General features: G+C 56.0%; 3 protein-coding genes and 1 long non-coding RNA gene across 6 annotated transcripts; 2 read left to right on the top strand and 2 right to left on the bottom strand.

Moving 5' to 3' along the window:
* Positions 1–1,734: 1,734 nt before the first annotated feature.
* On the top strand, positions 1,735–9,730 carry SP6 (Sp6 transcription factor). 2 transcript variants are annotated; one of them, XM_035720820.2, is made up of 2 exons: positions 1,735–2,763; positions 6,067–9,730. In XM_035720820.2, exon 2 carries the CDS (start codon positions 6,125–6,127, stop codon positions 7,253–7,255), a length of 1,131 nt encoding a protein of 376 aa, XP_035576713.1. In that variant the 5' UTR covers positions 1,735–2,763; positions 6,067–6,124; the 3' UTR covers positions 7,256–9,730. The 2 variants fall into 2 exon arrangements, with proteins under 2 accessions (XP_035576713.1, XP_025296204.1); XM_025440419.3 differs by lacking the exon at positions 1,735–2,763 and adding an exon at positions 3,788–3,945.
* On the bottom strand, positions 2,233–3,720 carry LOC112655254 (uncharacterized). Its single transcript, XR_003133597.3, has 2 exons — positions 3,189–3,720; positions 2,233–2,371 (listed from the first exon to the last, which is right to left on the bottom strand). It is a non-coding gene; the product is annotated as an uncharacterized LOC112655254 (long non-coding RNA).
* A 3,650-nt stretch (positions 9,731–13,380) lies between the features above and the next one.
* Positions 13,381–16,992, top strand: SCRN2 (secernin 2). 2 transcript variants are annotated; one of them, XM_025439672.1, is made up of 8 exons: positions 13,381–13,502; positions 13,837–14,010; positions 14,240–14,421; positions 15,000–15,199; positions 15,650–15,865; positions 15,992–16,157; positions 16,250–16,430; positions 16,688–16,992. In XM_025439672.1, exons 2-8 carry the CDS (start codon positions 13,837–13,839, stop codon positions 16,844–16,846), a joined length of 1,278 nt encoding a protein of 425 aa, XP_025295457.1. In that variant the 5' UTR covers positions 13,381–13,502; the 3' UTR covers positions 16,847–16,992. The 2 variants fall into 2 exon arrangements, with proteins under 2 accessions (XP_025295457.1, XP_025295458.1); XM_025439673.2 differs by having other exon boundaries at positions 13,396–13,540.
* A 518-nt stretch (positions 16,993–17,510) lies between these two features.
* LRRC46 (leucine rich repeat containing 46) lies at positions 17,511–22,872 on the bottom strand. The gene is made up of 8 exons (XM_025439674.3): positions 22,558–22,872; positions 22,353–22,458; positions 20,379–20,487; positions 19,446–19,492; positions 19,064–19,173; positions 18,817–18,886; positions 18,351–18,499; positions 17,511–18,021 (listed from the first exon to the last, which is right to left on the bottom strand). Exons 1-8 carry the CDS (start codon positions 22,565–22,567, stop codon positions 17,654–17,656), a joined length of 969 nt encoding a protein of 322 aa, XP_025295459.1. The 5' UTR covers positions 22,568–22,872; the 3' UTR covers positions 17,511–17,653.
* Positions 22,873–22,938: the final 66 nt, after the last annotated feature.

Below are 22,938 nucleotides of genomic sequence, written 5' to 3'. Positions count from 1 at the left end.
TCTGCTTCTAACTTTCTGTATGACCTTGAGATACTTGCCTCCCTGTTCTGGGGTTCAGTTTCCCTACCAGTAAAGTGAAGATTTATACTAGACAATTTTTATGGGCAGACCAGTTTTGATATGTTCATAGTGCAGCCTCCACAGAAGGACAACTAACATTTAGAAGGAACCACGGATAGAATATGACTTATCCCAGCAATCCAAGATGGGACCAGTTTGTCCTATTAAAGTCAAGATCCTGGATGGCTTTGGTCTGGGGATCAGTTTGAGAATGGTATCCCCTTCACCTTCAGCATCTAAGGGAGCCGGACTCCTGGGTCCAATGTTGTTGCTCTAGTGAGGCCAGATGGAATAGCAGGCAGAACAGGGCTTTGGAGCCTGACAGATCTGGACTCAGTTTCCTTCTCTGTCTCATTCAATAGCTCAGAAATCATGGGCAGGTCATTGAACTTCTTTGATCCTTGGCAGAACTCTTCATCTGTATGATGGGAATAATAACAACTTTTCTGCATGCCCATGAGAATTAGAGGTATTTGTGTAAAGCAACAGGAACAAGTAGATGCTCAATAAATAAATGGTGGTCATGATGACCATGGAGACTAATGAGGCTGCTCTGGGTACAAAATGATAGCTGAGTATAAATGAGGTGTGAGAAGAGGGGTGGTAGGATTGGACACTTATGGCGAAATCTATTTACCCCTTTTGGGGAATAAGGAGAAAGACCAGGAATGGCCCAAGTCCTGGGTAAATAGTTTGTGTGAGAGACGTGGTCGGGCAGCATTATTCAGTTTTGAGAAGACATAAGAATACTGGGCAGCGGTGATGTTGGCAGTTGTGTCAATATCAGACCATGGGCACTGTTTAATAGGAAAACATCTGGCAAGTGGGAAATGGAAGGGACTGGAATCAGAAGAATACAAGGGTAGGGGTGGCGCTGGAAGACAGTACCTTAAATCAGAGGCAGAAAGCTAAGCAGGTCAGGAAAGCCAGATGGCTGGGTTTTCTGAGACAACTCTAGTATGAGCCACAGGCAGATTGGAGGGTCTTCGCTCCTGGGGTGAAAGTGGGGTGGGAAGTCTACCATCCAGGGGTTAGATTCCTTTCCCTGTTGTTTTCCAGGGAAGGACGGAAGGAGCCAGGAAGATAAAATAATCTGGTGCCTAGAAAAAAATGGGAGGTGGGGGGACTTATCACTGCACAAGTGTTAGCACCTTAAGAGCAATAGCTTTGGGGTGTCTTGGTGGCTCAGTCCATTAAGTGTCTGCTTTTGGCTCAGGTCATCATCCCAGGAGGGGCCTCAACCTGAGCTGCCCCCCCCCCCCTGCCTTGGGCTCCCTGCTCACTGAGGAGTTTGCTTCTTCCTCTCCCTCTGCCCTTCCCCCTGCTTGTGCTCTCTCACTCTCCCTTTTTTCCCTTTCTCTCTCTCTCTCTCAAAAAAAAAAAAAAAAATTAAAAACAAAGAGCAGTAGCTTCAGAGATAGAAGGCCAGTGGGCGGCAGGGAGGAGGAAGGAGGCAGAGAATTAATTAGCCTATGGGTTAAATCACACTTAACACGGGAGTCCAAGTTACAGGCTCCATTCTGGACATGGCTGTGAGTGAACCCAGTGAGCAGAGAGAAAACCATGTTGCTAGAAAGCTGTGGATGTAGCAGGGGCCAGAAAAATCCAGAGCAGTTCTTGGGAATCTACATCACAGGGGTCTGAGGGTCCAGAAGAAGGAAATTCTCGACTGATCATAAAGTACAATCCCTGACATCCCTGGATTGCCTCCAGGCTTCCCAAGCACCTGTCTTTTTTATCCTGCAGGGCAACTGCTCTAACTGCATTTTAACCCAGGAAGAAACTGAGGCTCCAAGCAACCTGACCCACCAGGTCAGCTTAGCAAGTCCAGGGCTGGGGCTAGAATTTAGGTCTACCAACTTCTCGTCCAAAGATCTTGTGACTATTACCTTAATCCAACAAATATTTGCTGGGAACCCACTTATTTAATAATTATAACAGCATCTTTCCGTTGCTTTTTTAAGCTTACCAGGGGACCCAGGGGCTAAGTATTTTAGGTACATCAATTCTTTTATGCTCCAGGAAAGTCTCCCAATTTGAGCTCAGGTTGCCTAGATTGTTTTAGGAAAGAGGGAGATGAACAGAACAATCAGACATTGACCCCAGATGGATATAAGACTGCGGGTTTAGGGGGAAAACCACACATGCAAAGGCTGATTTTCAGGTGGTTCGTGGATTCAGTTTAGTCGTTTATAGTGCACTTCGAGTAGGTCCCCAACGGAAATTCGAGCCGGATCAAGCAATAGTGGAATCGAGGCTGTAGAGGTGAGATTGAATCATCCTAAATTCTGGTCCTGCTGTGCGTAATAGACTGCAAAGACAAAAAACGAAATTTAAAAAGCCGATGGCAAAGCGCACAAGTAAAGTCAAACGGCGCAAAGAAAAAAAAATACGGAAATCGATCAGAATTCCCCTGCAAGAAAGGAGTCCCTTCGGGAGGTCAGCGCGGCGGGTGGAGGAGGCGCCGATCGGAAGGGGAGCCTCGGCTACCCGGGCGCACAGGCCAGTCGGGCGAGGAGGAGGGAGGGACTCTCCTAGTCACTGGCGCTCGATAATCTCGACCAACTGAGACCTTGAGAGAATTTTTTCGGTGGGCGCCCTGAACGCCCCGAAATTTTGCCAGGATATTGCATTGTGTGTGCGTGTATTTGTTTTCCTCAAAGGAATCCCGGAATCTTAAAAAACTTCGCTTTAGAGATTCAGGTGAGAATTGTGCAAGGGGTGGATCAATTCTTTCCAGAAGAGTCCCTACCCAGGGTCATTCAGGCAGGCGCCTAGCCCCAACTTTCAGAGAAGGGAGCGGGGTGGGGGTCGGGGGGGCGCTTAAGGGGTGGCAGGGCGGACGCAGACCGCGCGGCTCCCGGACGCAGGGGTCGCCTATTTGAGAGGTGGACTTAGGGGGCGCTGGCTTTGTTGCCCAAGGGGACATGGGGAGTGAGGGCTGTGGGGGGTGCTGGGAGACGAATAGGGGTAGGCAGACAAGGGCAAGTGGGAGAGCAGGGAAGCGGGCAGAGAAGAGGAGGCCACCCAAAAGGGCGAGTGACCGGAGAGGGAGAGGCAGAAAGCCGGGACGAAAGGCCGGGGGAGGGGTGTGGTGCTGGAGCGAAGCGGCGGGGGGAGGTTCTCACGGCCTAGGCCTGGGGTGCACCCGACACATCCTTGGCGCTCAGTCCGGTTTCCTTTTGCTCTCAGGACCTGGGCAGCGCTGCCCGCCCGGGAGGGTGGGTCCAGCGCCGAGGCAGCAAGCGGCGCCCTGAGGGACGCCCCTAATCACCCCGGGACCCCGCCCCCTTCTCCGGGCCCCCGGGGTCTGAGTCCCGCGTCCCCCGCCAGCCCCCGCCGGCTCCGGGGCAGTTCTGCGCGCGAGGGGCGGGTCTCGGAGCCTGGGAATCGCTCCGCCCAGGACCCCCGCCCGGGGAGCCGAGGGGCCGGGGAGGAGCGAGGGAGGGGCGGGAGGCGACCCGGCATGCGAGCCCGCCCCCTCTCCGCCGGCCCGGCCGCCCCGGCCTCGGGTCCGGCCGAGCCCGCAAGGGTTAAAGGCGGCGGCAGGTGAGGTGGGCGGGGCCGCGGACTCGGGGGAAAAAGGAGCGCAGGGCAGAGGATGAAGGCAGAGAGCGCGGGTGAGTCACGGGCGGAGCTGGCCTCGCTCGCTCGCTCGCTCCCAGGCTCCCGCCCGCCCGCCGCCCTCCCGCCGGCCCGCCGCTCCTCCGCCGCCCGCCGCCCGCCGCCCGCCGCCCGCCGCCCGCCGCCGGGGCTGGTCGCGGCCCCCGCTTGTCCTCGGCTCCGGCCCCTCGCCGCTGGAGAGCCCGCCGGCGCGCAGGGCCCATGAGCAACCGTCGGTAGCGCGCCAGCCTGCCGAGCCCGGAGCCCGAGCACAGCCTCGAGGTAGGAGCCAGGGTCGGGGCGGCGAGGGGCGCGCGCCCCGGGGATCCTCTCGAAAAGCAGCGCCCCGAACTCGCCGCAGCCCCCGCTGGCCTCGGGGGAGGTGGTCCTAAAGAATCCGAGGAGCTTAGGGCCCCGGCCGAACGACAACTGGGCGGAAGGGCGAGACGGGGGACCGGAGAAACTGGAGCGACTGGGACAACCGGAGGCCTGGGCCCCTGGGGACTGGGAGCACGGAAGCCCTGGCCACCTGAGCGCCGGTGATCGGGAGAGGGAGACGGCGGAAGGGGGAGGAAGGGTGTCTCTACCCGGCTTCCTGCGTCGGGGCGCGGGAAGCCGAGAGTGCGCGCCCTGCTGTCTCCCTTCCCGAAACCTGGCATCCCGAGACTGGGCTCCCTGGCTCTGCGTCGGGAGAGGCCACTCTGGAGCCTGGGTCGTTACCCCCCACGCCAGTCCCTGGGGCAGTTCCCAGACGCCAAAAGCTATTAGGGTCCTAGGCCTCACGGCTCCCGCCCGGCCCCTCCTGGGCTGCCGCGCCTGGGCCCGAGGCTCCATTCCTGCTGCTTCACCCAGTTCCTTTCTTGTGGTAAAGCAGCCGGAGCCTGAGTAGGCGCCCCAGTCCCCCTCTCCCCCCCTCTCCCAAACTACCAGGGCCACTTCTTTGGTCGCAGAGGCCAAAGGTGGTAGGGTCAGCGGAGCGGTGCTTTGGAAAGACGTCCCGGCCCTAAGCCACTGCACCTCCTCCCCCACCATCAGAGAAGGCCAGGCGCACACCTGAAGGACTCACACCTGAAGCACCAGGGCTCCCAGGCCTTAGAGAGAGGTGGTGAGAGAAAGAGGACCTTCAAATCACAGATACGTGGTTAAGAATGAGGTGGACGTCTTTAGGCTCCCCACAATTTAGGGAAAGGGTAACAGACCGGGAGTCCAGAGATCTGGTTCACAGAGTACATATTTGTTGATTGAACAAGTAAATGAATGTCTGTTCCAGTCACCTCTCCAAATACTGCCTCAGTTTCCTCTTTTTTTTTTTTTTTTTTTTTAAATAAGAGGGTTGGCTTGAAGAGTGGTTCTCAACACTTTGCAGCATCTGGGAACCATCTGCAGAACTCCTAAAAATGATCCATGCCTAGAATGCACCCCCTTATATAATCTCTTGGGGTAATTCTTAATTTCTGTGATTCTGGTTTTTCTAGTTCCCCCTTGCTGTCCCTACTTTGACATCCTTTACCGGGGTGACAGTTTTACCTTCCTGAGCTTGTTAGTAAGCTCTTCTCTGGCTGACCCCCTTCCCTGGGAAAGCTGACCCCTCCCAGCTTCACATCTGGGTCTCCCCTCAATTGAAGGAAGGGATGGGTAGCAGCCAGACAGAGCTGGCTGGCGCCAGTGTGGGTCAGGACAGCAGAGGAGGCTTAACTTTCTCTGGTAGGGAGATGTCCCCTGGGAATGGGCACTGTGGCTATACCCGAGGGGGGGTGGGGTGGCGGGGTGAAGTCCTTGCCTGAGGGAAAGGGGTGGGGGCCAGTGTGGAAGGGGATTTGCTAGGGCCATGGCAACCCAGTCAGGCAGAGAGCTGAGGGGAATGGAATGAGGTCTCTTTCTCTAATATCTCAGAACCTGCTTTGGGCTTTGGAAAGTCAGGTCACCTCAAGCTTTGAGTTTCAGAAACAGACCACCACCCTCTCCTCATCTGGAGTCTCCGTCGTCCAGTGGGGTGGCAGCCCATCTGCATGGGGTAAATGCCACTGCCCTTTGCGCCAGCCTGGGCACCTGGGGTGGGGATAGTTTGAGTGCTGTACTGTAGGTGTATCTGACCTACCAGCCTGGGACCAGCCCAACTCTCAGGATTCGTGGAGTCTCCACAGGAGGGATCAGCTAGATGAAGGTAGACTCACCCCCCCATCCTTGGCTGGGAACCTCATACCCTCAACCCTTCCTATGACTCTCAAATTCTGTTTACGAGTCTTTAGTCCCCACTCAGAGGTGCCTTCCTCTTTTTCGCTTGCCGGCCAGCTGCCAGCCCAGCCCAGCGGGAGAGGAGCACTGTGCAGGGAGGGTATCTGAGTTAGGACTAGAAGTGAGTTGGCGACTTTGCTCACTTCACCTCTTCTTTGCCTCCCTTAGGTTCCACTTGAGGTGCTCCTGACCATCCCTGCTCCCTACCCCACCCAGGATCCCGGCAATGCTAACCGCTGTCTGCGGCTCTCTGGGCAGCCAGCACACGGACGCGCCTCACGCCTCCCCACCGCGCCTCGACCTGCAGCCTCTCCAAACATACCAGGGCCACACGAGCCCGGAGGCCGGGGACTACCCCTCCCCGCTGCAGCCTGGAGAGCTGCAGAGCCTCCCGCTGGGCCCTGAGGTGGACTTCTCGCAGGGCTATGAGCTGCCGGGGGCCTCCTCTCGGGTGACCTGCGAGGACCTGGAAAGCGACAGTCCCTTGGCCCCGGGACCCTTTTCCAAGCTCCTGCAGCCGGACATGTCACACCATTACGAATCGTGGTTCCGGCCAACTCACCCCGGCGCCGAGGATGGCTCGTGGTGGGACCTGCATCCGAGCACCAGCTGGATGGACCTCCCCCACACTCAGGGCGCGCTGACCTCACCCGGCCACCCCGGGGCGCTTCAGGCCGGCTTGGGGGGCTATGTCGGAGACCACCAGCTCTGCGCGCCGCCGCCCCACCCACACCCGCACCACCTCCTCCCGGCCGCCGGAGGGCAGCACCTCCTGGGGCCTCCCGACGGGGCCAAGGCCTTGGAAGCGGCCGCGCCGGAGTCCCAGGGCCTGGATTCCAGTCTGGACGGAGCCGCCCGGCCCAAAGGCTCCCGGCGGTCAGTGCCGCGCAGCTCGGGCCAGACCGTGTGCCGCTGCCCCAACTGCCTGGAGGCGGAGCGACTGGGGGCTCCGTGCGGGCCCGACGGGGGCAAGAAGAAGCATTTGCACAACTGCCACATCCCGGGCTGCGGGAAGGCCTACGCCAAGACGTCGCACCTGAAGGCGCACCTGCGCTGGCACAGCGGCGACCGTCCCTTCGTGTGCAACTGGCTCTTCTGCGGCAAGCGCTTCACGCGCTCCGACGAGCTGCAGCGCCACCTCCAGACCCACACGGGCACCAAGAAGTTCCCCTGTGCGGTCTGCAGCCGCGTCTTCATGCGCAGCGACCACCTGGCCAAGCACATGAAAACCCACGAGGGCGCCAAAGAGGAGGCGGCAGGGGCGGCCCCAGGCGAGGGCAAGGCCGGCGGAGCGGTGGAACCCCCCGGGGGCAAAGGCAAGCGGGAGGCGGAGGGCAGCGCGGCTCCCTCCAACTGAGCCCCTCCGGTACCGCTCCCCCCACGCTGGTCTCCCTTGGCGGCGCGAGAGGAGATGTCCCCCTGGGCTGATCGATGCCCGTGGGGGGCGCCTTGTGTACGGGGAGGAGGTGGTTATTTATTGAGGGGGAGAAGAAGGGGTGCGGGGTCAGGGAGACGGGGCGCTAGGGGTTCTTTTAGTCTCTGGGGCTGGACCAGACGTGTTTGACTGGCTGGGCTGGGAGGAGCGGAGCAAAAGCCTCTCTGTCCTCCCCTTCCTCACTACTTCACTCCTGTGCCTCTGCTGGGGGATTGGGGTGGGGTCCCCCTGCCGCGGCTGGAGTGGAGGGCGGAGGGGACCTGCTGGGAGAGACGGCGCGTCCCCGGAGCAGAGAGGAGTGGGGCCGCCGCGGGCGCTGGGGGTAGCTGCCTGGACACGTCCTCAGCGCCTGGGAACCGGGACATAAAAGCGCCTCTGGACCCGCCCTGCGGCCCAGGTCCCTTTCATCCCCCCTTATAGTGCTTCTATCCCCATGGTTTCCCCAGGGAAAGCCAAGGTGGAGTGGGGGAGACAGGGGTCCCCCTTCGGGAGGGGTCTCTATCTGGTTGGGAGGGTTGTTGCTGTAGAAATAAATCCTTTGATGTGCCTCCTGATTAACCCTTCCAAACCCACTCTGATGGAGCCATGAAGGAAGAAGGGGAAGAGGCCAGAACCGCAGACAGCTTCCCAGCCAGAGCGGTGGGGTGGAGAGAGCTAGACTGGGGGGAGGAGCACAAAAAGGCCCCTTCTAAAATGAGAGAAATAGATTTGGTGGGAACTAACTAATGGAAGGAACTAACCCCTTACCTCTCTAACTCGGATTCAGTCCTTAATAACTCATGGTTTTTTTGTTTTTTTTTTTTTGAAAAATAAAGTTCAGTATAGTTCCCACTCCCCACCTGCTACTTGATCTAGGTTTTCAAGGCAACCAGAAACCCCAGCCCCCACTCTAGCATTGATGTAGTTCCTCGTCCTGGGTCCCCTCAATCATTTGCCGTTCCCGTAGGGACAGAAGGAAAAGGGTTACCTTGGTTGTCTGGGAAGTAGGTGGGGTGTCCCAGTGGAGGGACATCCAGTGGTCCCCACTCAGAGTGGAGGACTCTGCCCCTGCCCAGCCATCTTCTGTTCACTGAGAAGCTAAGGCTCACCCTTCCTTTTCTCTACCTTCTCCTTTCTCTATTGCCCTGCAAGCCTTGCCCCTCCTGTAGGGTGTGTGTTAGGGGGCTCCTTTCTCTCCATCTCAATTCCGGCCAGGGGGACTCCCCTTTCATATGAAGGAGGTGTTCTCCCACTGGAAGGGGTCTGCCTTCTGAGGTGATGTCCAGAAAGCTATCCCTGTCCCCTCCTTTAGATGCTAGAAATACATCCTGGTTGTGATCTTGGAGTGGGGGCTGGGGAAAGCCTAGCAGGGGTGGGGCCAGGCAAAGGGAAGGAAGCAGATAGGGGTAAGGATCTGGAACTGGTAGCCTTTTCCAGGCTAGAGGTAGAGGCTGTAAGATTGTCTCTGACCTCCCCTGATCCCTTGCCCCTCTTTCTCCACCCAGAGCCCTATGTGAGGATTAGTTGTGTATTGATTTTTAAGTTATAAGCAAAAGGTATTTTATTTAATATTAGGGCATGTGTGTGTGCATGTTGTTTGTACCTGTATGTGTGTATGTGTGTGTGTATGTGTGTTTCTCTACTGAGCCTGGGGTCTCCAGCTGGAGAGACCCCACCTTGTTCACCTGTCCAAGGTCCTAGGACTTAGGCCCACAGTGTCTCTTTCTCCCTTGGGGATGCTGGAGCCCAGTCCCAGGACTGGGAGCTAAAAGGGAAGTAGGTTTGGGGTCTGGGTAGGAATATGCATTTGTGTAGAAGGGAGCCCTTCTTAAAAGGGACAGGGTGACTCTCCCTGAGAGACTCATGGGCCTGGGGTAGTTTAAGAAATTATGTTCTTTCTTTTTGCTCCCTCTTTACCCTACCTCTTGCTACCCCAACCAGAGGTCCCTTTCCTTGCTGAGAGGGTTGGGGACAGGAGAGAGTTGGCAGTGCCTGCAGGTTGCCGGGCCAGGTGGGGGGGGGGGGGGGGAGAGGGAGGACACTATGGGTGTAGGATGCCTTTCTCCACCCATCGAAACCAGCCACCCCCTCCCTGTGCCACCAGGACAGCCCTCCCCAGTGACCATTCTAAAGGGAACTCCAGAATGGGTGTTGGGGCTGGGGGGGTACTGGTGTTGCCCCTGTGGAGGACTTGAGCTCTCAGGATGCAGGTGAGGGCTTTGGATGGGTTTTCTTCTGCTCCCCCCCTTTATAGATCTAGGTTGCTTGGCTGTCTGCCCCCTTCTAGGCAGCCCCCTAGAGGAGAAATGTAGGATTTTTTCCTTTAACTGCTGTGAACCCACTTTGGGGGGTGAGGAGGAGGAAGAAACAGCCTGTTTTTTATGCCATAATAAAGTCATCAACCACATCATTGCTTCATTTGTCTTCAGCTCTGGTTTCCTTTTTGACTCAGTGTCCCTCAGTGGTGAGGACCAGGCCGGGCTGCAGGGTGGGGTGGACACTTCCCTTTGATCCCGCAGCTCTGCTGCAGCCTCTCCTCCCTTTGTTTGGGGCAAAGCGGAGCTGATTGAAGGGACAGATCCTTACCGGGAGGTGGCTGGTGCCCGGGGGAGGGAGGAGCTCCCTCAGGGTTGATCACTGGGCTGACAGTCCCTCCCTGGGGATGAGAAGGTTCTAGATATTTCCTTCCTCCTCCACACATAAGCCCCCTCTTTCCCCTCCCCTGTCAAGAACGCCGGTTCCCTGCCTCTCCGGGAGAGAGCCAACCTCCCTACTCAGTCACCCCACCCCCGTGGGGGTGTGATGGGTCCCTCTGGCTGTGAGTGAGGCGGGGGTGACTGGCAGTGATTTCTTCACCCAGGATGATCCCTATCAGGGACAAGGCGATGAAAGGCAGCCAAGATATCTGATGGGCTCCCGCCCAGCTGGAAAGTATGAGGGAAGGATCCTCCTGCAACTCCCAGCTAGAGGGCCTGCCACAGTTACACAAACAGTGCTCACGAACGAATGCACCCGCACTGGACCCACCGGGTGGCCAGGGATGTGCAGAAACGCCCATGTGTACGCACTTTCCTGGGCTGCCCAATGCCTGCTATGCGGCTGGGGCCTAATTCGGGTGAAATGAATAAAAGACCTCAGGAGACCAGAGGGTGAAGCTAGGAAGGTCGACAGAGGAGCCATTTGGCTAGAAACGGGCAGGTCGAGTATTGCGTCCTTTCACCGTCCCAGCCTACATTTTGACCACAATTCTTATCTTCACTAGTGGGATTCCTGTTTCCCCCACTCCACCCCTAACCCAATTTCCTGGAGCCAAATCTGGTACCCAATTGGCTCATCCCATCACATGCTTGGGAGAATCTGGGGTCACAAAAGTTAAGGCCATTTGGGGATGGGGAGTATCAATGATTCAGGGCTTACAGATAGACGCAGACTGATTTTATGGGGAGTAGTTATTTGCTTTCTTTTGCTCCCAGAGTTAGAAACCTGAGAGGAGGAGGGGCAGGCATATACTCCGGTGACCTGGTGCCGCCCCACTCCGTGGGGCGCCTCTTTTGTCTTCCTACTTCTGGGGGAGTTAGACCCCCAGGAACCTGATGAGCCCTTTCTTCCTTTAGCCCATCGCTGCCCCCAGGGACAAGAGGGCAGCTGTGGGGCCGGCTGGGCCTGTCTGGGCAGGGCTGGGGCCACCCCTCCTCCCCTTGCAGCTCCTCCTGCTGACCTGCATTCTTAGCGGGGGCCTTTGGTGGGGCTCTGATGTTTGCTCACTGGCTCACATTGGCAGTAATGCTGCTTGGCTGGCCTCCCCCCTCCTCAGGGAACCCAAGGCCACCACTGACCCCTCAGATCTGGCACCCCCAGTGGGACGATCCTAGAGGGACCAGGAAGGAATTAGGGAACTCAGGCCACGTGGCTGACCCTTTGGGCAACCTCTCTGAGTGGCCACCTCTTCTCTTGGGAGGTGGGAGTATAGGCTCACTAGGATGGGTGAGTGAAATCAGGAATGAGAAAGTGCCCAAGGAGCAGGCAGCCTGGGAACTGCCGCCTGGGGCTGCGCTGTGGCCCACAGACACATGCTTCTCCTGCTGCCCGTTCGTGCCCCACAGCGGGCAGCTAGGGAAGTGCAGGAGGGAGGCCAGGTTGGCTGCAGGCCGCTTTGGGAGCTCACGTCTGTCAGCGCGCAGTCTTGACATTTGCTTCTGGAATGACCTCCAACAGCAACCACATGACACCTCCCCAACAGCACACCTGAACCAATCTTCACTTTCCATTAATTCTGGTGAGCTCGGGCACCTGGGTGGCTCAGTGGTTGAGTGTCTGCCTTTGGCTCAGGTCATGATACCGGGGTTCTGGGATCCAGTCCCACATCCGGCTGCCTGCAGGGAGCCTGCTTCTCCCTCTGCCTCTGTCTCTGCCTCTCTCTGTGTGTCTCTTTATTTATTTAAATAAAATCTTAAAAGAAAAATTCTGGTGACCTCGACAGCTCAGCATCTTAGCAGTATGGGTTTGAAAAACATCTCAGGAACCAGTCTAGCTGTTTTCACCTGGTAGAGGGCATCTTAGAGTCACCTATGGGGTTTCTCAAGACATCCCCACTAACTCTCCAACACCCCACCAAGTTATGTCCTTGGTGGCGCATTAGAGCAGTGCTTCTCAAACTTTACACTGGGGGTGTTAACATGCAACTTCTGATTCAGTAGGTCTGAGGTGCGGCCCAAGATTCTGCATCTTTTTTTAAAAGATTTATTTATTTGAGAGAGAGAGAGGGGTGGGGGTGTGGGCTGAGGGAGAGAGAAGCAGATTCCCTGCTAAGTGCGGGGGCCCACTGGGGGCTCAATCTCAGGACACTGACATCATGACCAGAGCCGAAATCCAGAGTCAGATGCTTAACTATTGAGCCACCCAGGTGCCCTAAGATTCTGCATTTTGAACAAGCTTCCAGGTGATGCTGATGCTGGCAGGTCATGGACACTGAGTAGCAGAGTATGAAAGTATGATGTTGTGCAGTGGGGGTTGTTGTTGAAAACTCATCCCTCCCCTCCACTCCCCACCCGTGATTGAGAACCACAGATCTAGCTCAATGCTGTCATTTTGCCATTGGGGAAACTGAGGCCCTCAAAGAGTAAAATGACCTGCCCAAAGAGACCCTGTAGATCCATAGCAGAAGCAAGATGAGATGCCAATGTTCTGAGTTCCAGGTGATGCTCTTTGTGCCTCCAGCCCAGCTTCTAAGTCAATTCTTCTCTGTTAGGGGCAGTCCCCCTTTTGAAAGTAAAGCCCAGAGGCAGCTCCCTCCTCAGGGACAGTTTCCTCTTCAGAATCAGCCTTGGATACCTATAGGCAATTAGGAAACATCTCAGATTTCAGATCCCCCAACAGCCTTATCTGGTACATCTGCCCACAATCTGCCTCCTGGGAAAGCCTTGGCTCTCATTCTCATCCCAGGAGTGACCCCATGCTGGGATGCTGTGCACACCGCCCCCTGCTCCAAGCAGCAGCCCTGATGGGTTGGCAGGATGGATGTGTGGGAGAAGTAGATAATCTGCAGTATCTCTCCCGTCCCCATTCCTGGAGGGTTCCACAGAGCAAAAAGGTGAAATGCATTTGCTTAAATGCTGGTTATGGAGATAGTTTATAGAGGAAAATGACCCAGAAGGCAGAACATTTGGGATCAGAGTCCACTCACACACTAACATGTGCACCCTTGGCTAAGACTTCTTTGCTGTTACAGTTTCACTACATGTAAAGGCAACTACATGTAAAGCCCAACGTGGGACTCGATCCCGAGTCTCCAGGATCAGGCCCTGGGCTGAAGGCAGGCGCTTAACCGCCGAGCCACCCAGGGATCCCTCTTTCCTCTCTTTTCACGTGGGCTCCTTTCCACCCCAGCCTCCGCTCCCCACAGTGGCCCCATTGGAAGCCCCCCCCCCCCCGCCCCCCTTCATCGCAGGCTCCGTCCCGCCTGAAGGGGCGCCGCGAAGGGCCGGCGGCCTAGCGCGGGTTCCGAGGCCGCTCGGCTCCAAGAAGCGGTGCCGGCGCGCGCCCTGGTGGAAAGCCGGGGAACTGCGGCCGCTGGTTCCGGTTCCGCCCCCCGGGCCAAAGCCTTCCAGGTCACCTGCGAGCCTCCGCCCAATGACCTGAAGCGGAGGCGGTGGCGCTCGGGACTGATCTGGGGATCTTGCAGGGAGGGAGGGTGAGGGGCACGCCGCCGTATTGGGGAAGCGAGAAAGGGTGGGCAGAAGAGGGGCGTGGGACTCCTGGGGAGGCGGGGTACGAGGGAGGGGGTCCCGCCACTACCTCGGGGCGCCGGGCTCTGGGTGGGGCAGGGCCCTGGGAGCGTGCGCTCGAGTGAGCCGTGCCTCTGCCGCGCACACCGTACATGCAGTGTGTGTGCGGTGCTGAGCGTCCGGAACCCCACACGTGTCTGTTTACACGTGGTGGGAGAGGGGCTCCCAGGGGCTGAGCCCTGGCCAGGGTGGTGGAGAGGTAGCACCAGAGGGACAAGCTCATCTCTACCATCTCCCCAGATGGCTTCGTGTGCCCCGGACAGCCCGTGTTCCTGCGATTGTTTTGTGTCTGTACCCCCGGCCTCGGCCATCCCAGCGGTGATCTTTGCCAAGAACTCTGACCGGCCCCGGGACGAGGTGCAGGAGGTGGTGTTTGTACCAGCAAGCACGCACGCCCCTGGGAGCCGCCTCCAGGTGGGTTAGGCCTTATGGGAGTGGCAGAGGTGTAGCAGATCCAGACATTCTGCTAAGACCTTGCTCCTCTGCTGCTCACACCCAGAAAACTGCCACAGGTGGTGGAAAGAGCATGACTTTCTAGTCTCCCGAGCTGGACTTAGCCTATTGTTGAACCTCCTCCTCTGTAAAGTGGGAAGAATAAAACCCTTTCTGAGTGGACTCTCCCTTTCTCCTTCCTTACCTGCAGTGCACCTACATTGAGGTGGAGCAGGTGCCAAAGACTCACGCTGTCATCCTGAGCCGCCCTTCTTGGCTGTGGGGGGCGGAGATGGGCGCCAATGAACATGGTGTCTGTATTGGCAATGAGGCAGTGTGGACCAAGGAGCCGGTTGGAGAGGGGGAAGCGCTGCTGGGCATGGATCTGCTCAGGTGGGGACCCTGCCCTCCCTCATCTGGAGTCTGAGAGCTGAGTACTGACTCAGGCCATCCTCCCCTCCTCCAAGCCAGGTTCCCAAGGGCCTCCAGCTTTTTGTCCCCATTGCCATCACCAGAGAGGCTGCCCTTGCTTCTCCCTTCTCCTGGTCCCACCTCCAGTCCGGTAAGGAGCTCCCAAATGTGGCCACTTCTGTGCCTCTCCTGGTCCCAAAACAGGGCAGTGGTTTCAAATTTCTTTTTTCAATAGAAGTGCTTTCCCTCCACCACCACCCCCCAAATGAAATTTCATATGGAGTCCCATTTTAAAAAACCAATAAAGGCAGAGCAGCTCTGGTTGAAGAGAGGCTGGGGGACTCAGTGAACTTCTTCTCTGAGACTGTTTCAGGCCTCTTCATGGGACCCTCAGAGCAGAGCTTGAAAACCACTGGCCTAACTGTGCTTAATACAATTACCGTTAGCAGATTGTTTATGTGACTTGGGCCTCTCCGGGCTCCTTCTGTTCACTGGAACTTCTGTCTCCAGCTGCTGACACCTTATTGCCCTTCTGTTCCCTGCACCTCTCTTCATACCAGGCTGGCTTTAGAACGGAGCAGCTCTGCCCTGGAGGCCTTGCGTGTGATCACGGGCTTGCTGGAGAGCTACGGGCAAGGGGGCAGCTGCCGGGAGGACCCCACGCCGTTCTGCTACCACAACACTTTCCTGCTGGCTGATCGGACTGAGGCATGGGTGCTGGAGACAGCAGGCAGGCTGTGGGCTGCACAGAGGATCCAGGGTGAGAGCCTGACCCTGGGGCTTGCCTCCTTGAGGTGTCCCTTTTTGTCAGCCTTGGGAGCAGGTGGGATGGATGCAGGGCAGGGTGGATCCAGGTGCAAGCCTCTTGGATAGGAGGCACACCCAAGGAGGTAGGAGATGAGCCCACTGGGGGGACTTTTCTCCCCCCTCCCTTCACTTGCTTAGGTCCTCTTGTGCTCTAGCCTCTTGTGCCGCTTCCTCTGGGGTGCCTTCCTGGACTCCCTGGCAGTCAGGTTTCCCCCTTCTAGGCAAGCAGGTGCCTCCTCATTGCACTCATCACAGCTGTGAACTCACATTTATTTCTGTGATCCTTTTGTCTGTCTGCCTCCCCGTGAGGGCAGGGCTGATCTCTTCCCCACCATGGTTTGGGCACCTGGCACAGCATAGGTGCTTAGTGATCAATGAGCCACCCCCCCCACCTCCTCCACAGAGGGGGCCCGCAACATCTCCAACCAGCTGAGCATCGGCACCGACATCTCGGCCGAACACCCGGAGCTGCGGACCCATGCCCTGGCCCAGGGCTGGTGGGGTGGGCAGCGCCCTTTTGACTTCGCTCAGGTCTTCTCTCTGACCCGGCAGCCTGTGCGCATGGAGGCGGCCAAAGCCCGCTTCCAGGCCGGGCGGGAGCTGCTGCGGCAGGAGCAAGGTCAGTGAGGGGAGGTGGCAGGGAGGGCCGCAGTGGGGCTGCCTTCTCTCCTCCCCCACGGCTCTGGCCCAAGGCCAGGGTCCCCCCTTCTGCCGCGGCGGCCCCTCAGCCTGTGCTCCTTCGCAGGGGGCCTCACGGCGGAGGTGATGATGAGCATCCTCAGGAACAAGGAGAGTGGCATCTGCATGGACTCTGGAGGCTTTCGCACCACGGCCAGCATGGTGTCCATCCTGCCCCAGGATCCCACACAGCCCTGCGTCCACTTCCTCACTGCCACACCGGACCCATCCCGGTAACACAAATGAGGCTGGGGAAGGCAGAGGGCCAGGCAGGGGACCTGCGGGGATGTGACAGCCTCTGCTCGTTCCATCTCTGTCCCATCAGGTCAGTGTTCAAACCGTTCATCTTTGGGGCAGGGGCGGCCCAAGTCCCCCAGGTGCTGTCCCCCACTTTTGGAGCACAGGACCCTGTTCGGACCCAGCCCCGATTCCAGACTCAAGTGGATCGCCGGCACACCCTCTACCGTGGACACCAGGTGGCCTTGGGGCTGATGGAGAGTGACCAGGTAACCCCCAGGGAACGGGTTACTCTGGGGGCATGATGCACTTCTCGCACCCCCAATTGGGACTCTGGAAATATGAGGGGACCTGGCAGTTGGGGAGAGACTCTAGAGCTGGGGAGAGGAGTCTGCCTTCAGAGCTAGCTGCCCAGGAGAATGTCTGGTACCCTGTCCTTTCTCCCGCTTGTGGGGGGAGGCAGGTATCTTCCCTCTATCTGGAGGGAAGCCTGTCCCGGGGACTCATGTCCACCTTTCCTGGGCAGGATCAGGGGCAGCAGCTCCGGCAGAAGCAGCGGGATCTGGAGCAAGAAGGCCTGGAGGCTGCACGGGGGCTGCTGTCCGGGGAGTGGGCTCCACCTGCAGAGAAGCTGGGTGCCCTCTTCCAGGCCTTTGTGGAGAGGGAGAGCCACGTATATGCCTGAGTACCACGGCTCCTTCTGGGCTAGGGTGTGCACAGGACCCCTGGGGTAGGGTAGTAGGATCAGCACAAGCCTTTCACTCCCCTCAGCCTCGTTCTGGGCAGCCAGCTCGGCCTTTGCCCAAATAAAGTACGTTATTTTCCTGGTCAGTGGACTTGATCCCAGGTGTAGCGGCGGTGGGAGAGTCAAATGAGGGCGAAGGGCAGCCCTGAGCTGACTACAAGGCCTCTGGTTGTCTTGCTGGGCAGCACAGTCTTCTCACTTGGGTGATCGGGAACAGATGGAGAAAGTTGTGGAAGGAGCCCTTGAGGAGAGGTGGCCTCCCCAGGAGTGTGAGTGGGTGTGCACAAGAGTTCATGCCTGGCATAATATGGGGCTACTCTTTAGGGAGAATTAGAACCACGGGTTTTTGGTCCCTGGCTTGAACCTTGGAAGGGCTCCCTAAGAGTGGCAGTGAGATGTGGCCTCTGTAAGATGGCATCTTCCACAAGGTGATGCCCACTCAGTACCCAGGAAGCCAGGTGGGGACCCGAGGTGCGCCAATTCTTGAGGTCGTTCCCAAAAGGTCAGAAACTTGTTCTTTAGAATCAGGTCCTGTATTTCTGTGACTCCCCCTGCCTTGACTGCTTGCTTCCCTTGATATGCTTCCAATGACATAAAAGACATATTTGGGGCCTGGAAACATTTTACTGAGATAGGTTTCTGCCACAGGTGAGGGGTCAGAGAAGGAGGGGAGGCCCCACTTCATGCCCTGTTCTTCCCCATCCCTTGTTCCCCTGGTACTGCTGATAAGGCTAGGCTGTATGTACTTCATTTCTTGATTCTCTTGGTCACAGTTTTGTTTGTGCCAGGGGCCCCAGCCAGAGAGGCCTTAGGGACTAGGGCTGCTCTGGTCCCCTTCTTTGCCTGAGTGATGCTTTGCTGGCTGGAAACCAGCGGGCAGAGTTTCCTGGTGGCAGAGGTAGCTTGTGACAAGGAAGTGGGCTTGGGGGATGTCTCCTTCCTTTGCCTGGGAGTGACAGAAGGACTGCTGTCCCTTGCCATGGGCTCCCCAGGCAGCTGGGGGAGGTCAGTGAGGGCGGGCTTTGTCTCCATCCTCAGAAGGTGCTCGGTCAGGGCTGCCTGCTGCCTGCGCTCCTTGTGTCTGCTCATCTCCTGCTCTAGCTCCTTGAGGAAGCCTGTGAGGGACCAAGGCAGCGGATAGTAATGGAGGCCCAGGCTTGGCAGGAAGGCCCCTGGAAGGGAGGTCTCTGGTCCCCTGGGCAAACTAACCCTCTGCTGTCCCTCATGGGGAGGGGTTCGGGGTTGGGGGCTGAGGGCTGGAGGTGGGGAAGGACAAGTCACTCGCATGCCAGCTTGTCCTGGCTGCACTGTCCTTTTCTGGCCCAGATGCTGATCTGGGCTTGGGGCTGCCTCCCTAGCTGCCACAGCCATCTTAGCTTCCCCAGTGGCACACAGGCCAGAGCTGAGTTCTAGGGAGGGTGCAAGTCTGGGAAAGCAGGGCCACCTCGCTCTGTGCAGAATGGGCTGCTCAGCTCTGGGAACTCCTCATCCTCATCGCCTGAGGCTTCATCTTCCTCATCCAAGGTCCAGCGCTCTACCACAGGCTGCTTGTCCAGGTCCAGGAGCAATGGCAGGGCTTCTGTCACCAGCTCCCTGCAGTGTGGAAAGAGCAGAGGCCACCCAGGAGAGCACCCATGAGTGAGGAGCCTGGGAGGATGTGCAGACACAAGCCACAGCAACCACATTGGGAGGGGCGGTGTTCATGAGCTGGGAGATAGGGGTGCAGTCAGCCCCAGAGAGCTAAGTGTTGGCTTCATGTGGACCCCTGGGGGTGATGTGAGCTGGGGTGGTGGAGGAGGAGGTGCCGTGGATGGTGATCCCAGGTGTGCAGGCCGAGAGGGACCCATGTGGAGTTAAGAGGGGGAGCTCAGCCATCACCCCTTTTCTTCTCACCCTTAGGTCCTCCTCACCTGTACCCATCCTGGTTGGTGCAGCTGTTTCCAGTCAGGTTGAGGATGAGAAGGCTCTGGGGGAACTCATCTGCATGCACCAGAGAGGGGGAGGAAAGTACCATATCCACCTTCTGGCCCAAAGCCACTGCCTCTTTGTACAGTCTCTCCAGACTCCCAGAGGCTGTGCTGCCAATGCAAGCATAGGGATATGGTGGCAGAGAGGGGGGGAGGCTTATCCCGTGAGCCAGGGCCAGGGCATTCTTACCCAGCTTCAGTGTTTCTATCAGGTTCTCAGAAAGGTCCAGAAACTGGAGATGTGGGAGGTCACGGAGGTTTTCCACCTGCTTGATTTGGTTTCCTGCCAGAGACAGGAAGCTGCAGGGGGAGGGAGGGGCACAGAGACAGAGCTGAATCACAGAACTACCAGAGGAAGGGAGGAGGGCACCAGGTACCCGGCAACCCTGGTTAAGCAGCCTGATGACAAGTGGGGACACATAGCCTCCCAGGTGAGGGAAGCAGAGTGAGGCTTGCTGCATCCTCAGCGGACAAGACATTAGGTTAGGAGAGGTCTGAACCAGTTCTCTGGGGGCATTACCAGGTTTCCCTCCCTACCCCCTACCCCAGGCCTGAGCCCTGACACCACATACCGCAAAGAGGGGATACAGGCCAGGTTCTCAATTCGCTGGATCTTATTCTGCAGAAAGCAAAAGAGTTAGGGAAACCGAGTAGACCATGTCTACTTGCGCAGCTGGAGAGATGGCACTTTGGGAATGACCATCCTGCTCCCTGAACTGGTTCTCACCACCTGGGGATGATCTACTTTTTCTCGTGGATGATAAAGGGTATAAACTTGGGGTTAGCTAAACTTCATTTAAGTATACCGTGCTCACCCCACAGCTGAAGAAGGACCTAGAAATCAAGAAAGAAGCCAAGGGGCCATGGGGAAATACAAAAGGCCTTGGTGGTGGCTTATGCACACACGGGGAGTAATGAATATATATTATTTTGATTTGTGAAGTTTCTGTGGGGAAAAGTTAAAGGAGCTGGGTATATTCAATGTGGAGGAGACTGAAAATCAGCCAGTCAACCAGCACCACCAAACAATCTTCAAGATTATGAAGGATGCAGAGGAATCTTCTGGTTCCCTCTTCCACTTCTTCAAAACAGGAAATGGGCTCGAGCTATATAATGCAAGAGATTTAGGGTAGACACCAAAAAGAACTTCGAGACCAAGAGAAGTGTCTGACAGTGATTCAAGAGCATTCTCAGAATCTCTTTCGGGAAGATAGGTTTTTCAATTCAAGAGAATTCCTGATTCATCTGGGAACAGTTACTTTCTTTCTTTTTTTCTTTAAGACTTTATTTTTAAGTAATCTCTACACCCAACATGGAGCTTGAATTTACAAACCCAAGATCAAGAGTCACATGCTCCACAGATGAGCCAGCTGGGTGCCCTATCTGGGAAAAGTTTCAATGAATGTCTGCCTACCTGAACGCCTGGGAATGGGCAAGATGACCTGATTGGTTGCTTTCAGAATTAAACAGACTAAGGGGGGAAAGGGCAGGAGGCAAGAAGTTACCGCTTGCAGATAAAGGCTGTGAAGTTTCTGCAGGCCCTCGAGGTTCCCAATAGTGGTAATCCCCTCCCGGTCCAGGCGGACAGTCTGCAGTTCAGCAAGAGTGTGAAACCTGGAAGAACGGCCAGCAGATGTTTTAACACAGCGCCACTTCTGTGGCATCTCTGCAGGGAAGATGGGGTGGGGGGAGGTGTTTCAAGCTAAGTGGCTTTGATGGTATGTCAGGAACAATTTCTTGGTTCATGTGGCAGTGTCCAGCTCATGAACTGGGTTGACCTGGAGACCTGGATCTTGGTCAGTAGCACTGAGATGGATCAGAGGGTGAGAGGAGTAGGGCCCTTCAGGGAAATGGGTGATAAGCAGCTTATGGGTTCCTGGAGAGACTCAGAGGCAAGGAAAGCCTTCGTTGGGCCAGCGCAGATGGTGGAAGCAGGGGCCAGGGAAGATAAGACAATCTCTGCAGGAGGATCCTTCCTCATTTCCCTTTGAGTGGCCCATGGAAGGAAAAGCACTTGTTCCATTCACTCATTCATTAATTCCACAACATTTAATAAGTGCCCACTAGAGACAAATGAGTGTCCCTGCCCATCAGTGTTAGGGAAGCAGGCAAAACATACATAAATTCATTCATTCATTTATGTTTTTATTTATTTATTTGAGAGAGAGAGAGAGAGAGAAAGGACGAGCAGAGGGAAGAGGCAGAGGGAAAGGAAGAAGCAGGCTCCCCACTGAACAGGGATCCCGATGCAGGGTTCAATCCCAGGACCCTGGAGTCGTGCCCTGTGCCAAAGACAGACGCTCAACTAACTGAGCCACCCAGGCACCCATAATTTTATTTTTTATTTTTATTTTTTAAAAGATTTTATTTATTCATCACACACACACACACACACACACACACACACACACAGAGGCAGAGACACAGGCAGAGGGAGAAGCAGGCTCCACACAGGGAGCCCCATGCGGGACTCGATCCCAGGTCTCCAGGATCACGCCCTGGGCCGAAGGCGGCACTAAACTGCTGAGCCACCCGGGCTGCCCTAATTTTATTTTTTTAAAGAGTGAGTCAATATATTTGCAAATAACATATCTGATAAAAATACTGTACCATAGCATACAAGTGATTCAAAATTCAGTAATACCATTGCAAATAATACACAAATGATATATTCATATTATTGCTTAGATATAAAACCAAGAAAAATAAAAGCACATGTTCATACAAAGCATTAGACTTTTCTAATAATGTCCCTAGTAGCTTTACTTCCAACAGTGTAAAACTAGAAACAATCCAAATATTCATCAACACTATGGTATAGCCATATGGTTCAATCTTACTCATCAGTAAGGCATTCATTATTAATATATCAGGCCAAACATTTACAACAAGTGGATGACAGACACAAATACAAGGCACTAAGGGAGTACATGGACTGTGCAGTGAGTCCTGAATAGGGGAACAGGCAATGCTTCCTGGAGGAGATGACCTATAAGTAGGAGTTAGCCAGGAAGGGGAGAAGGGGAAGAGGAGAAGCATTTCAAGCAGAAGGAAATAAGGATGAAAAGGGAGCAGGCGTCGACTCATGCTAAGGCATTTGGATTTTATTCTGGAAGTACTAGAGAGGCAAGGAAGGCTCTATCAGGGAGTGCCCAATCAGATTTGTCATTTAAAAGGATTGCTTTGGCAACAGTATGGTGAGTCTCCACTGAGGGCAGGGAGACTAATTAAAAGTTAGTTGAAAAAAAAAAAAGTTTGTTGAAAGGTGATGGCTTAAGGGCTTCATTTAAGGCAGTTGAGTGGGCACGGTAAAAAGAATAATGTTTAAGGAGGCAGAATCAATTGGATATTACCACTGATTGGATGCGTGGAGTAAGTAAAGAGAGGGACGAAGATGAGTTGACAACCAGTACAGCTCAGGGGTCTGGTCATCCTGTTTCAATCGTCCAGCACCCCTTTCTTACCCCCCGGGCACTCACATCTTCTCCGACAGATCCTCATCCTCAGGGAAGGCCAAGTTCCTCTTAGTGATAAGGGCTTCGGTAATGCACACGCTCCCTTCCTCTGGACTCTGGGCAAGCTTAGCTGTGAACAGATTGGTCCGATTGTTCCATTTCCTTATTCTTGGAAGCCTGACCCTACCGTTATCCAACTGTTCTACCCGTCACCCAGTCCCCTACTCACCTCCGGGCATGATCTAAAGGCTACTGGCCTGGCACAGGAAGAGAACTAAGGGAAGCCAACCAACTTGAACCACCTCGGGGATGGCGGAACTCAGGATGGTAGCAGGCGAGAGAAGCTCGGAGACTCGAGGGACGAGGGGAGGTGGCTAATTCAGAGCCAATTAATGAGGTGGGGTAGAAGACAAAAGTAAATCGAGGCTGGAGCTCTAGAGTGTTTTGAGGGGTGCGAAGGGGTTTGCAAACCTGGCGGATTGTGGGTAGAGAGAGTGGCGGGTGCGGATGGAGAGGAAAGAGCCGAGCTCAACGGGCAGAGCGTCGTTGCTAGGAGACTGGACGCCAGGTCGGGCGCCGGGGCCGGCGGGCTCAGCGCATGCGGATTACT

Source organism: Canis lupus, chromosome 9 (genome assembly GCF_003254725.2).
Source record: "Canis lupus dingo isolate Sandy chromosome 9, ASM325472v2, whole genome shotgun sequence".
Classification (NCBI taxonomy): Eukaryota; Metazoa; Chordata; class Mammalia; order Carnivora; family Canidae; genus Canis; species Canis lupus.
This window is presented reverse-complemented; position numbering and strand designations above follow the sequence as displayed.